Genomic DNA, 14,728 nt, shown 5'->3' on the forward strand with positions numbered 1-14,728 from the left:
CTTCATGTCAGGAGCAAGCTGTGCACCAGAATGTGGGTTGTGTGGATTTTCCTTCATGGGGGTGGGGGTGTGTTAAAGTCTAGCCCAAGAAAGAGAGGAACAGGACACTTTCCTTGCCCAAATTCCATGTCTCCTTCGCTCATTTTTGGGGTGAAATTGTTTTTCAAAAAGGGCATGGCGGTGAAGGGTTCAGCATCCTCTCCTACCTGCCTTTACTATACAGTACTTTAAATTGCCCTTTGCCCCAGTTTATTGTGAAAAAAGGTGACAGGTTAGAGCCGTAGCTGGGGGGGGGGCTTGCCAGGTGTTTTGCCCCAGGTGCAGCCTCTAGAGGGGTGCCACTAAGGCTTCCAGGCTGTGTGTGTGTGTGTGTGTGCAAATGTGCATGGGTGATGCCAAAATGAGTCTTTGTCCTGGGTGAAATAAAGCCTATTTTCGCCCCTGCGACTAGTTACACATACAGGAGCATAGGATATTGGGCTCTTTAGAGCATAGGCAAATCCTATATGTTTTTATTTAGAATGCTTATAACACACGAGAGGCTCTCAAAGCATCTTACAAGAGATTCTTACAATAACAACACATTCAGATCTGATGAGGAGCAGAAATCACATGGCAGTATTTCCTGCCCTCCTCCTTGCTTTGCCCTGGTGTTATAGCACACAGTAGCTCCCACCAAAATCCTCTGAGGCAAGGAAGTGATGCTGAGTGGCTAGGCCTTGCTCTGTATGTCATGGAATCAGAAGTATTGTTGTATTTTCTAAAAGTAATTCTTTGGGGGGGGGGTGAGAGTGAAGTGTGCTTCTTGGTTTTAATTGAGGAAAAAGTGTTCCTCAGTTTCCAGACATTTATGAGATGCATTCAGATTATTTTAAAAAAACATGGTTTTTATGGGGTAGAGGGCACTTGCTTCCTCTGTTTGCTGCTTTTTCCTTGCTAGAAATGACAGACTGAGTAGTCCCAAGAACTGCCGTAACAGGAAGGGTTTTCAGTCCCAGTAAAGTGCATCACCTTTTACAAGGCTGCATCTCAAACTTTATGGGCTTTGATAAAGAACAGGCTTGTCAGTTTTGTACTTGTTTGAAAGCTCATGTCCAAATATATTTCCCAGTTCATCCTTTATGCCCCTGGTGCTATAAATGGTAGAAAGGAAATGTTCATGTTCAGGAAGTGTCTTTGTTTCTCTTGATGTGTGCTAAAATAAACTTTATAACATGAAGATGAACGAAGCATAAACTTCTCCACTTTGTTGCTTGGGCTTCAACATCACGTGCGCTGCTTGGTGTTTTGCAACAGGAGGCGAGGAGTTTTGTGTTTGATTCTGCTAAATGGAATTTGGCAGCACAAATTTTTAAAGGATAAACCTATCTGGTTCACTTGACCCAATGATGGTTGATCTGCTCCATGCTTCTCAGTGTGTTTCCTAGCTAGCACAGGCATACACCTGATACCTGAAGCAGAGCTGTAGCTGGGGGGGGGGTAGCCAGGTTTTTTGCCCTGGGTGAAGTCTCCAGGGGTATTAAGGCTCCCAGCCTGTGTGCATGTGTACACAAGTGTGCATGGGGGCAGGGAGTGTGCCAAACTGGGTATTTGACCTGGGTGAAAAAAAGCCAGGTTCCGCCCTTGCCTGAAGAAAAGATGTGGCACGTTAATGGGAATGAATTTTATTGCATCATTTTACAATGTGAATGGCTTAAAAGCTACAGACTTTACTAAGGCTAGCGGAGGACAATGAAACAAAATATATACAACTTCCATATAGGTTGTGATATGTCAACCATGTTCAAAAACTGTCTGCTCAGATAACTTTAGATTGATCTCCAAAATGTCACTTGATGACTTTCAAAATGTCTCTTCCATCTGTCATGTCATGATGGAATTGCCTATTGTCACAGGAAGAGTATGTTTCCTGAACCTGTGTTTGCTGATGTAACGGTGATGGTAGGGAGAATCAGTGGGTGTCTCCCCCCTTTTCTATCCACTTATTGTCCCTTGCAGATGCCTTAGTTTCTCTTTTTCCAGTTGAACTGGTTTCTTGTCTCACATTCTTCAGTTTGGTAGGGGAGGGGAGAGGACAGGAGTTTTAAGCAGCTGCAGGGGTGCCAACTAGAATAAAATATTGGAGAGTCCAGGTAAGCCCCACCCCACATGATCAATCACATGACACAGTGCACACACATTGTGTGAATGGCAATTCCCATGAGCTTTGGGGGGCACCCTCAATTATTTTATTGGGGATGAAGACCCCTCAGCATCTAGGAGTTGGCTCCTATGAGCAGCCGGGCTTGGCAGGAGAGGGGGAGTGGCATTTGGACCTTAAGCTGCTTCTGTGTGGTGACCGGCACTTGGGGCAACATTCTCTACATGGGCATCTCACCCTAGGTTCCCAAGAGAAACCTTTGTTGATTTGTGCAGAAACTAAGAGCGTTTCTGCTGAACTTGCATTTGAAGTTGGGCTGAGTAGTTCAAATGTAAGGAAACACTAAAAAAGGAAAAGCTAAAAGGAGAATGATACATGTTCTGTGTGGGAATTGATGTGTTGCAGTCTTGTACATGGCTACTTGGAAATAAACTCCATTGTGTTTAATGGGACTTTTCTCCCACAAAATCGGACTGAACAATATATACACAGTCCCCTTTGATTTTGGTTGGAACGAATACCCATGCAAACACGGGCCACAGACTTTTATCTTTTTGTGTATTGGGCAGCATTTTCTGCCCATTTACAAATGTACATTTGCTTGCTTTGCCAAAAATCTCATCATCTGGATCAGATGTCAGGAAGCAGAGATCGATATAAAAGCTGTGGAAGATGTGAAGCATAGTCTTCTGTGTCTGTTGCTTTTCTTGTCTGAGCCAGTTTGTCAAGCTTCCTGCTGACTGTATCTGAAATCCTAGATTGCAGTTCAATACCCAGTTCTTTTCTTCTTTTCCTTCCTTGTTCTAACTTGGAGTGCTCAGTGCATGCAGCTTCCATTACCTGCAGGTTTTTGTTGTTGTCTTGGGTCTCCTGGCTTGGCTTGGTCTGCTGTGTGTCACTGTTGGCTCCAGCTCTACAATCCATTTACTGAATCAGCAAAGTTTACCTCTTGAGCATGTTCCTATGTATTTTGTGCCTGCTCTGAAGAGATGCTTGTTTGGTGCTTTCTCATTTACTTCTTTCAGCTCCCTGAGCAGAGGTCTCTTTTCATTCATGGATTTTCTGTGTTGCTTCTGAAATTGCTTGTTTAAAATCCTTTTCTCAGTGCAAAATTTCTAAGCCTGTTTAGAACTCTATGCAGTGACCAAGACAAAGGAGAAAGTTTCTTTTTATAATTTTCCTGTTAGATTTACCAGGCAGCTTTTACACCACCCATCACCCTGGTTTTGGGCTCTGAGGCTGATTTGGCAGCTCTGCTGGTCTCAATTCCCTCCCTTTTCAAAAGCTGTTTGCATAGTTCCGAATGATGTGCTCCCTTATGCAGCCTTGTAAATTTTTTCTATATAAATAGAAGTGTAAGGATGTCGTCAGGCTGCAGTCCACGTGAACTGCAACGTGGCAATGGCATGAATGAGCAGGTAGGCAGCCCAGCTGAGTAGCCAGAACAAGCCAGAGCAGCTCTCTAGCAACTGTCCTTCTCTCTTGCCCCTCAAACTGACACTGCTATTTTGGCTTCAGCAATGCTGGAGGCAGAGAGAAGGGAAGTGGCAGCAGAGCAGAATGGTTACTGGAGAGCTAGCCTAGCCTCTGCTGCCTGATCCTCTGTGACTCACCTGTGCCAGGGTTTGGGCGAATTGTAAGGTGAGCAAGCCACAGTTTGGGTGAGATGTAAGGGTGGGTTTGGCAAGGTTTAAAGGGAGGGCATTGGTGAGGTGTAAATGGGGAGGAGAGGGGGTTGGTAGGGAGTAGGCAGGTTTGTGAGTGAAATGAGCAGAAGCTTTGTTCCTTATCTGCTTGACCACTGGGTTTCCATGCTGGTAGAGGAGGAAGAGGCTTTTCTTCTTCCATGGATAACATGGAAACCAAGTAGGTTGGTAGAGGAGGAATGGAGCAGTCCATCTTTCCTCTACCAGCCTGCTCACTTGGCTGCATAAAATTCCTAGTCACCTGTGGCTACCAGGTAAGTCATTAGGTTGTCATCATAGTTTCTAACTAATGTGGGTCATTGCTGATGTGTACACAGATTGCACAGATTTGAGATAAATGTTATATTAAAAAGTGGATCAAAACTGTTGCCATCTCGGCCTGTTTAATAGGAGTGGTCTTCTGTGACAATGCTGGTGGGCTGAAAAGAAAAGGTGGCAGGCCAGATTATGCCTATGGGCTGCAAGAATTAAGGCCTACTGGGAAATGATCTATAATGAAATTAAGAAAGTCCTTAAGTGGACATTTGTAAAGAAGCCGGAGGCCTTTCTTCTGGGCATGGTCGGCCAAACGATTCCAAAGAAAGACAGAACTTTTTTTATGTATGCAACCACGGCAGCAAGAATTTTATTAGCAAAGTATTGGAAGACTCAAGAACTACCTACTCTGGAAGAATGGCAGACCAAGGTGATTGAATTTATGGGACTAGCAGAGATGACCGGCAGAATCCGTGACCAGAGGAGAGAGACGGTGGAAGAGGACTGGAAAAAATTTAAAGTTTATCTTAAGAACTCTTGTAAAATTTCGGAATGTTAAGATGTCAAGGGTTTTGAATTAGAGAATTATAGCTGTTAAAGTTTAAACTTAAAAAAATTAAAAGAAAGTTATTTTATTAAAATTGAAAGAAGGATTGCTAAAAACTATTCTAAAAATAAGGGTGCAGTGAAGGGAAGGTTTGGGGAAGTCGTGTATGTTTGTTTGTATGTTTTTTCTTTTTCTTTTCTTGGTTATGTTATTCTTTATGTTGTTAAAATCAATAAAAATCTATTTAAAAAAAAAAAAGATTATGCCTATGGGCTGGAGGTTCCCCACTGGTGGACTATCAGTGCAAAATATATTGGTAGTAGATTATTACCCTTCTTAGCATAAACCAGCATTCCCATAGCAACATATGAGTATATTGCACAGAGTTTGTCTCGTCATCATGCTAAATGTTTAATCTTGTAAAGATTTCTTCTGCTACTATGTTAGCAATGAAATAAACTGCAGGCAAGTGCTTAATCAGATTCTCCACCACCGCTGTCAAAAAAAAGTCTTGCTTAAGGGCGTCTCCTACTCTTTGTGAACCTTGGTTGGTTTCTATTACTGACCTGATGAACTCAACAAGTAGTGACTTGCATCACTGTCATGCATTAATGCTTCAGTGGGATGAGTAATCTTGCATTAAGTGTTTAATTATTGAGTGGAAACTTTTACAAGGCCATGTTGAGAAGCTCTTGATTTATAACTGGGAAATATGGCTGGAATATAGAATGTGGTGTGTGTGTGTATACACACACATATATGTCAGTAAACACTACTTTGTTGCACATTTCAGAGCAGTTGTTATGAAATCATGCATTTAGGTACATTCTTAGGGTCAAACTAGATGCAATGGTAATTGTTTGAATGCAATTAATGTGAATATTTTTAAATGTTGTGAGTGTGTTTGAGCAGCAGGGGAGGCTTCACTTCCAATGTAAATAAACTTGGATTGATTTTTCTTAGGACCACAACAGGCTGAGAAGGGTTAAAAATTTCCTTTCCCTTTGCCCCAGCTGCTATTTTATAAGTTTTCAAAGGTGCACCTTAATGTCTAGACATTTTTTGCAGCATCATTTGAAACTCTGGTGAGTGAGCAAAAACAGAATTTGGCCAGTCGTAATTTTGAATTGAGAGCTGCATAATGCATGGCATATGAATAGGTGTGGTTTGCACAGCCAGGAATTCTTGGCTTTAGCAGCTGGAAGTAAGTGGTGGGAGACTTTGATAAGAGAGCAGATAAACTTACACACTTTGCTACCTTGCTTGTGACTCTCCAGTGTGTTGGGTAGAATTCTTGTCTTACCAGCGTGGCTTCCTGGTCCTTCAAATGAAGGTCTCTCCTTAAAATAACTTGCTGCTGGCTACTACCACTTTGGCAGGGGCTGATGGGAGTTGTGCAATATATCTAGAGAGCACTAGGTTGGCAAAGAGTGTAGTCTACACCCTTCTCAAAGCATAGGGTGTGTTGCATGCAGATGGATTGCAATGCATATTTCTCATAACTGGGCTCTTGACCTAGGTTGCATTCAGCCAGCTTTTTTGTTTTGTTTTGCAATTGCTGACCTTTTGTAATATACGCAAAACCTTTTTTTCCCTGACCTACCTCCCCAAATATATAGTTCCAAGTAACAGGCAGACTTGAAAGCATTGACTGCTCTTTCCAAATTCTCCTTTCTGGTGTTGCAAGAGAATGCTTCACATTCCCAAATTCCCTTTGCCCTGTGTTTAAGATAAGGTGACAGCAGGGAAAACGGGGCCTGCACTGACAGATGAAATACAAACATAGGCTACTTCCCTTCAATAATAATATTAAAAGGAACAAAGAGTCCCAATAGCAGGGACCATCTTGACCTTAGAATGCCAGTTCCTCTGACTTGTTTTGCTATATCTTACTTTTATTTCCCTTTCCGCAGTTTGGGTCACACCTCCGAATGTCTGGCACACAAGTTTAGAACACTGTGCTGCTTACTAACTATCACTAACTGTGATAGTGCAGAGTTATTGTGATAACGTTGCAGGTTTTAATTGTTTTGAAACATGAACTGGTGTATGGCACAGAGGTTAAGAGGCTGAACCGTAAACCAGGCTATCCTTGGTTCAGATGGTATTGAGCTCAGGGCGCTGGGCATGGTCCTCCTAAGCTTTAATCTTTAACTCTGCAACACTCCCTGTGAGACAGGAGAGAAAGAGAGAGAGAGAGAGACTGCCCAAGGTCACCCAGAGAATTACACAGCAGGTCCTAGTGTGACACTCTAACTTTTATACAAAACAGCTCTCCTAGTTGCCTCCAGTATCATGAACTCCAGTAGGTCAGTTTAGGTATACAGTACCACTTTCTCTCAGACTCCATCTTAAATACACGGATGGCAATACAGTGGTACCTTGGTTCTCAAATGCCTTGGTACTCAAACAACTTGGAACCCAAACATTGCAAACCCAGAAGTGTTCCAGTTTGTGAACTTTTTTTGGAAGCCGAATGTGCTCCGATTTGAGTGTTATGCTTCTGATTTGAGTGTTACACTGAGGTCTGTCTGTTTTTGCTATTTTTTTGCATTTTTGCGGCTTTTTGTTTCATTTTTGTGACTGCGTGGAACCCAATTCAGCTCCTGAATGATTGTGTGACTGCAGTATATTGCTCATTGCTTTCATCTTATGGATCAATGGTCTCATTAGATAGTAAAATTCATGTTAAATTGCTGTTTTAGGGGTTGTTTTTAAAAGTCAAGTTCCATATGCGACGGTGGCGGCCAGGGTATTGATAGCTCAAAAATGGAAATCAGCAGAGATCCCTACGGTTATGGATTGGCAAGTAAAATTATTTGAATACGCAGAATTAGCAAGAATGACACATAAAATTAGACACCAAGAAGGTACATAGTTTATTGAAGAATGGAGTAAATTTGTGACATATATTAAAAGTAATTGTAGAAATTTAAAAACTACAGTAGGCTTAACATAAACCTTGTGATGTGTACATAATTGGAACAGAAACTGTAAGAGTAGAAGTTTACCAAGAAAACCGCAACGGGATAGGAAGGAAGTCGAGGCGTGATCCAACGCAATGTAAATAAGATGATGGTACCAAAGAATGATTGTTAAGAGTGTTTTAGTTTTTGATTGTTTGTTCTGGTTTGTTTTCTGTTTTCTGTTTAACTGAAAATCTTAATAAAAATAAATTTTAAAAAAGTCAGGTTCAGATTAATCCATTTTGCATTACTTTCTATGGGAAAGCGCACCTTGCTTTTGGAATGCGTTGGTTTTGGAACAGACTTCTGGAACGGATTAAGTTTGAGAACCAACGTACCACTGTATTTGTTTGAAATGGCTTTGGGTGCCATTACTGAAAAAGCCCTTCCACGCATTGCTTGCTGCACCACAGAAGGTGGAGAGACGCTTTGAAGATGATATTAACAGCCAGGGTGGTTAATATTTTGCATATCTTGAGGTAATAGCTGAGTGGCAGAGCACATCCTTTGCAGGTTCATTGACCCCCCATTATCACGTAGGGCTGGGCTTCGTGAAATCCCCAAACTTACTGCTAGATAATTGGCAATGCTGAGCCTATACTTGGAGCTTCCTCTGTTCCCAGATCATTTTGGTGCTGTAGACCAAGCCAGGCACTTTGGAATTGTTTCCAGGAATGAATTGGTAGCTGTTATATCTCTTTAAGCACTGTAAGGATGTACCGGGTTGTTGAAGTGTGATCTTATGTGTGCTTGCTTTGCTGATACGTTTTTGGACCACTTGACGTTTCTGGACAGTCTTCAAAACGTTCCTTCATGTGAGTAGCATGGAAAGGGGGTCCATGTGTAAAAAGGGTGAACCCATTGCCTCTCCCAAACATGCATGTGTTAGGTGTGGATTCCTGAGCTGGGATGTCCATACCTAATGTGCTGATGTCAGAGATGGGGTTGGGAGAAGCCACATTTGGGAGCAGGGCCAGCAGTACAGTCTTGCTATTTATTTCTTCATGTGGAACCCCTTGCACACATGAAGCAAGCTAATGCCATGCTTCACAGGGTTGTCTGTAACAGTTATTGAAATTTTGTATATGATGAAGTACTTTGCGTGCTGTGGAGTGCTATATAAAACACTAAGTGTTGATACTGTAATGTTATTCAGATCTACTGTTTAATGCTCCTTAAGTGTGATGAAAACCAACATATTGTGTCTGCAGGATAGAAGGCAATGACAATTTAAGATATCAGCCTTGTAGAGTATCGTTATTATCTATCTTCAGTTATATATAACTGGGAATTCCTCTGTTGTAGATAAGGCCATCTCTTTATAAACAGAACCTAGGTAACAAAATCTCTAGGGGTGGAATTGTTCAAATTTGGCTTATCTCAAGGCTGGCTGGCATTTCACAATGCGTACAAGCGTACACAGTCAATTACAGTGTTGGAATCTGAGTTGGATTGTTTCCAGTTATCAACTTTGCAGCACTGAGTGAATGTGGCTTGGGTGCTCCTATATTAATCATTCCTGTTAGCAAACCCCAATCAATGTTCCCAAGTCCACTGCGATATGGATGCCTTCTTCCATTTTTTAATAGATTCAGCACAAAGTGAATAAAATCTTTTTTTCTGAAGCATGATTGGTTAATTGCTGTATAATTTTTCTGCCTGCCTTTGGGGTGTATAAAACCATGAATCAATCAATCATGAATATTTATTTTCTTCCTGGTCATGGACTTGTGATCCCACTTATTTTTATTTTTATTTTGCTCTGATCCTTTCCCACCGGCATGTAGCCCTTGGAGAGGTGGGTAAGGGTGAATGTGACCCTTGCCCCCCCCAAAAAAAGTGTTAATGGTCTCTGGAGACACTATGGCAATTGTTGCATGTTCTGCAACATGATTATGTTGTCACTGATAGCATGAGGACAGTAGTCTTGACTAAAGAATGTGACAGTGTTCTCGAAGCAACCAGCATGAGTTTGATGAAACTGCGGGAGGCAGTGGAAGACAGGAGTGCCTGGCGTGCTCTGGTCCATGGGGTCACGAAGAGTTGGACACGACTAAACAACTAAACAACAACAACAACGAATGTGATTAGGTTTGAAAACCCATCAGGAAGATGAGTTAAGATTTGTCCAGTTTTTCTTTGGTGAAGGTTCATGTAATTCCTGCACTTGCTAACCTTTTGTTCCTTGATTTCTTCTTTCTCACTGTGCCATGCCCTTTTATTGGCCTCTAATTAGATGCATAAGGGGGCAGGTGGCACTGTGGGTTAAACCACAGAGCCTAGGACTTGCCGATCAGAAAGTCGGCGGTTTGAATCCCCACAACGGGGTGAGCTCTTGTTACTCGGTCCCAGCTCCTGCCAACCTAGCAGTTCGAAAGCACGTCAAAGTGCAAGTAGATAAATAGGTACCACTCCGGCGGGAAGGTAAATGGCGTTTCTGTGTGCTGCTCTGGTTCGCTGGAAGCGGCTTAGTCATGCTGGTCACATGACCTGGAAGCTGTACGCCGGCTCCCTCGGCCAATAAAGCGAGATGAGCAAATACAATTTGCTTCATTTGCACTGTGGATCATGAGCTAAGAAAAAAGAGGCTAGCAAATCAATGCCACTATATCACTATTTGGGGGATTTGTTATTTACCTCTAGGGAGGCCTAGTTCTGTTCTGTATGTACCTTAAAGGAGGCGCCAGGAAGATAGCAGCTCATTTTAGCAGTCGTAAGTGATTAATAAAATTTATATGGCTGCCCATATACAGTGGTACCTCGGGTTACATACGCTTCAGGTTACAGACTCCGCTAACCCAGAAATATTACCTCGGGTTAAGAACTTTGCTTCAGGATGAGAATAGAAATCGTGCTCTGGCGGCACGGCAGCAGCAGGAGGCCCCATTAGCTAAAGTGGTGCTTCAGGTTAAGAACAGTTTCAGGTTAAGAACGGACCTCCGGAACGAATTAAGTACTTAACCCGAGGTACCACTGTATATGGTTGGGTGGGTGGGTTGGATTGTAAAAAACTGGGGTCAAACAAAATGAAGGAAAGGAAGGAGATCTTTGTAATGTTTGCATGTGCACAAGTTGAGCATGGGTGGAAGCCCAAAGCTCGAGCACTTCAGCACCCCACTTCTCCCACACCAGATCTTGAGGGAGACTGCCAGCACCCTGTGTTTCTAGAATCCAGAATCCCTAACTGCAGGCTGTGCTTACTTAAACACACACTTCAAAGCCGCTAGATGACATCCTCTGTAGCTAAGGGGTGAGGAGAGAGACATGCCTCTTGCCTGCTTTCAATTATTGCCTAGTCATTCAGGACAGTGATTTAACAATGAGTTCCTATGGCAACATATCACCTATGTTTGCCAGAGCTGTCCAATCCCCCCCCCCAAGCTACAAAAGGTAACCTCACAGTGTTAAGATGTATTCTGTTTGGCGCTCTCCCGCTTACCCTCCAAAAGGCAAGTTAAAACATTTTTGTCATTGCATCTACATTAGGTGTTTGATATGTGTTTCACTGCTAATATATATATATGGCACACTTTTTAAAATGAATATTTTAATAGATCAACTATTCTAAATATCTTACCCCTTCCTATATCTCTAAAATTAATAGAATAAAAGAATTGTAGAGTTGTAAGGAACCCCAGGGGTCATCTAGTCCAACCCCTTGTAGGAAGCACAACTGAAGAATCCCTGGCACATGGCCATCCAACCTCTGCTTTCAAACCTCCAATAAATTGGATCGCTGAAGATTCAGATTCGAGTCCCAAGGGTAGTCATAGATTCTCTGCTGTAGCCACGGCCATGTCCATAATTTTCCTTCGTATGCATTACAACGGACTACTGGTTTTTATGAGTTTTTAAGAAGGCTTTATGTTGTGTGCTCCAAACTGTGCTTTTATTATTATTTTTTATTGTAAAGACCAGTGGTTGAGCAATAAAGTTGCTTGCATTTTTAAACCATAAAATGTAAATAACCCCCCCGAAAGGCCAGCTGAGGACGAATGAAATGAGGTTATAAAACACTTTGCTCAATAAAAGTGTTATATGGATGACAAATGTCAGACCCATCTCTGGCATAATTTCTTGCAGTAGGCTGGATGGAAAGGAATGATATTCAATTCTCCACATTTAACTGGCAGTATCTTAAGAGCGATGATCCCATCTGTTTTATCCACTGACTGCAGGCTTAATGTAATGAATAAAATATTTAGCTCCTGTTGGCGTTGTCTCTGAGAACAAGCTGCTTATCAATATGGATATGCTCTGACTTTTTCAAGTCTTCCCTCTTTTAGCCAACCCTCACACTTGGAAGTCTCCTCCTTCCATTCAATGTTTATGGGTTCAAAGTAGTCAGGTGAAGTGTTGTGAACAGTACCTGCATCTGTTTCCCCCCAATTGCACCTCAGACGACTTTGTGAGATTTGGGAGGGGAGTATTCATGTTTGTATAGTTGTCTACATGCTAATTCTCCCCACCACATACAGAAGCATGTATGTATGTATGTTTGTTTTAAAAAAGGACACAAGAGATTGTCCTAATTTGAATCACATCAGTAAATTTGAATCACATCAGTAAAGCCTGTTATGCAAGAATTATGGCAAAATGCTGTTTTTTAGAACAAACACATAAAGTTCTGGTCTTTCCTGAGATCTTAGCAGAGGTTTTTTTGTGTTTTTTGCACCCTAAAACAACTTGTGTTGAATTGATTTGTCAAGGCAAAATAGCGTAAAGACAGATATTAATATGCCGCACTGTGAAAGCAACATTACCAGATCTATCCAGTCATGATACAGTAGATAACATGAATCAGGGCCAAGGTATTAATAGGGTGTTGCATAATCTAGGAATATCCCTGCTTGGAGGTACTTTATTTGGGTTTATGATATATTTATGAAAATTTGTATACCACTTGATTGTAGGAAAGCCATCTTGTGGTGGAGAGTTCCATTGTCTAGTTCTGTGCTGTGTGCCTTCATTGGCTGACCCCGGGTTCTAGTATTAGGAGAGAGGGGAGAACAAAATGTCTATTCTCTATGTGTTTTCTCCACACGATGCTTGCTTGGCTCACCCGACAGCTATGTCAGTGTTTCATCACCAGGTGAAGATCTTTCTATTTTATCAGGCTCTTAAACCTTTTTAGCTTCAGTGTCGATTTTATGACTCAGTATTATCACACATTTTAAAACTTTCAGAATTATGGTATTGCTGTGAGTTTTTGTTACGTTGCTTTTATCCTCTGGCTGCTGGTTTTATGTTCTTAGATTTTATGGTTATTGGTTTCGTTTTTATTTTTATATGCATTTGTTTTTCCTTCATTGGAAGCCATCCAGAAAACATTTTGTTGTTGGGGAAAATATAAATGCAGTTAGTAAACTTAAAACATGTATATAAATGTCAAGCGTATCCTCCTCTTGTCTTTAAAAACAAACAAGACAACTAAAAAGCCTCAGATGTAACCTTTCCCACTCCCCAGGAATTAACTCTAGCCCCAGATCATCTCTTGTCCTTTTCTGATTCTGTAGCACACTTTTTGAGATAAAGGACAACCAGAATTGTACACAATATTCCAAGTGTGGTGTCACCACAGATTTGTATAAAGGCATTCCATTGAGAAGGAAATCTGCCCTGAGTGCTCACTGTAAGGACAGATTGTGAAGCTGAGGCTCCAGTACTTTGGCCACCTCATGAGAAGAGAAGACTCCCTGGAAAAGACCCTGATGTTGGGAAAGATGGAGGGCACAAGGAGAAGGGGACGACAGAGGACAAGATGGTTGGACAGTGTTCTTGAAGCTACAAACATGAGTTTGACCAAACTGCGGGAGGCAGTGGAAGACAGGAGTGCCTGGCGTGCTCTGGTCCATGGGGTCACGAAGAGTTGGACACGACTAAACGACTAAACAACAACAACATTACGGCTCTTCCTTGGATGCCTTCCCTATAAAGAGCAGTGTGCAACAGGGCTGTGTTCTTCCCCCAACTCTCTTGGGCATATTCTTCTCCCTGTTACTCTCCTATGCCTTCAGCTTGACTGCAGATGGTGTGTACATCCATTCAAGGAGTGATGGGGGTCTGTTGAACCAGGCAATGTCTCCATTCCAAGACAAAATTGTGACAGGTTCCTACCCAAGAAATGTTGTTTGTAAATGACACACAAAAAAAACCTGGAGACACTCAGGTTGTATATCCATAGCAGTGACCAGAGGAGGAGGAATGACTGCTGGGAGGAGCACAGAGAGAAGAAATACCATGGCACATCTGCATCAGCACAACTGGATGCCTTCATCTGCCCCAGCTGCAACAAAACATGTCTCTCCCATATCGGTCTACAGCCACAGCAGGCACTGTTTGACTCCACCCCTGAAGGCACACTCTTCCACTGTATCCTGAGACTGACAGATGCCAACCAACAATTACAGTAATAGTTTCATGACTGGGGAGCTGGAGAAATGTCTCAGATAGTTGAATACTAGATTCAGGTTTATTTTTATTTTTTAAACAACCTAGAATTGGGTGTGTTTCCCCCCTTCATGTGGGTTGATGCTTGTGCCTTTGTGTAAATCATTACCTCTAGACTGTATAGTCTTGCGTTAGGGCTTGTGACATCTATACATCAGGCAGGGTTTGTTCCAAATTAGCAAGTCTTATGACAAGGCATTCACTCCTGACATATTCTGTGTCTGCTGGCTGAATCGAGGTATTAATTCTGAAGAATTGAGGACTCTAGAAAGTCTTAAATTCAGCCCTGTTAACACTCCATCCTCTGTCAGAATGCTAAACAGCACAGTCATCTTAACCCCAGAGATTATCAAAGTTATATAGCTGCTGACCCTGAGAAGTCTGGCAGCTGAGAAAGGAGTGCAATACTGCACGTATTCTGGAGGTCTAGGTTTATGGCAAAATGTTCCAGATGCAACCTTCTTGAAAGTCAGCTTGGCTTCAGGCAGAGTAGGAGGAATGCTTATTGCTCACCTGCTGAGCAAATGGATGAGGACTTCATTTTGCTTTTTGAAGCTGAATCTAATTAGTTAATCTATTTATGACACAAGTCTTGATTATACTTGGTGCTTTCCCCTGTGTTGTGGGAGTTTCTGTTGGGGTTTGTGTGTGTCATTGCCAGGGA

The 14,728-nt window shown here is 42.1% G+C and overlaps 1 protein-coding gene across 3 annotated transcripts in view; it reads left to right on the top strand.

The window, feature by feature from the left end:
• Window positions 1-14,728, top strand: part of RHOC (ras homolog family member C) — a 29,380-nt gene that overhangs the window by 6,454 nt on the left and 8,198 nt on the right. Inside the window, exon 1 of one of the 3 annotated variants that reach the window (XM_081916476.1) lies at window positions 10,974-11,063. The exons of the other annotated variants lie outside the window; for them this stretch is intronic. Coding sequence (XP_081772602.1) covers window positions 11,024-11,063 — 40 coding nt within the window. The 5' untranslated portion in view covers window positions 10,974-11,023. Of the gene's footprint in view, window positions 1-10,973; window positions 11,064-14,728 lie in introns of those variants that run through there. 3 annotated transcript variants of the gene reach the window in all.

This window comes from Podarcis melisellensis (assembly GCF_964234715.1).
Source record: "Podarcis melisellensis genome assembly, chromosome: 6".
Classification (NCBI taxonomy): Eukaryota; Metazoa; Chordata; class Lepidosauria; order Squamata; family Lacertidae; genus Podarcis; species Podarcis melisellensis.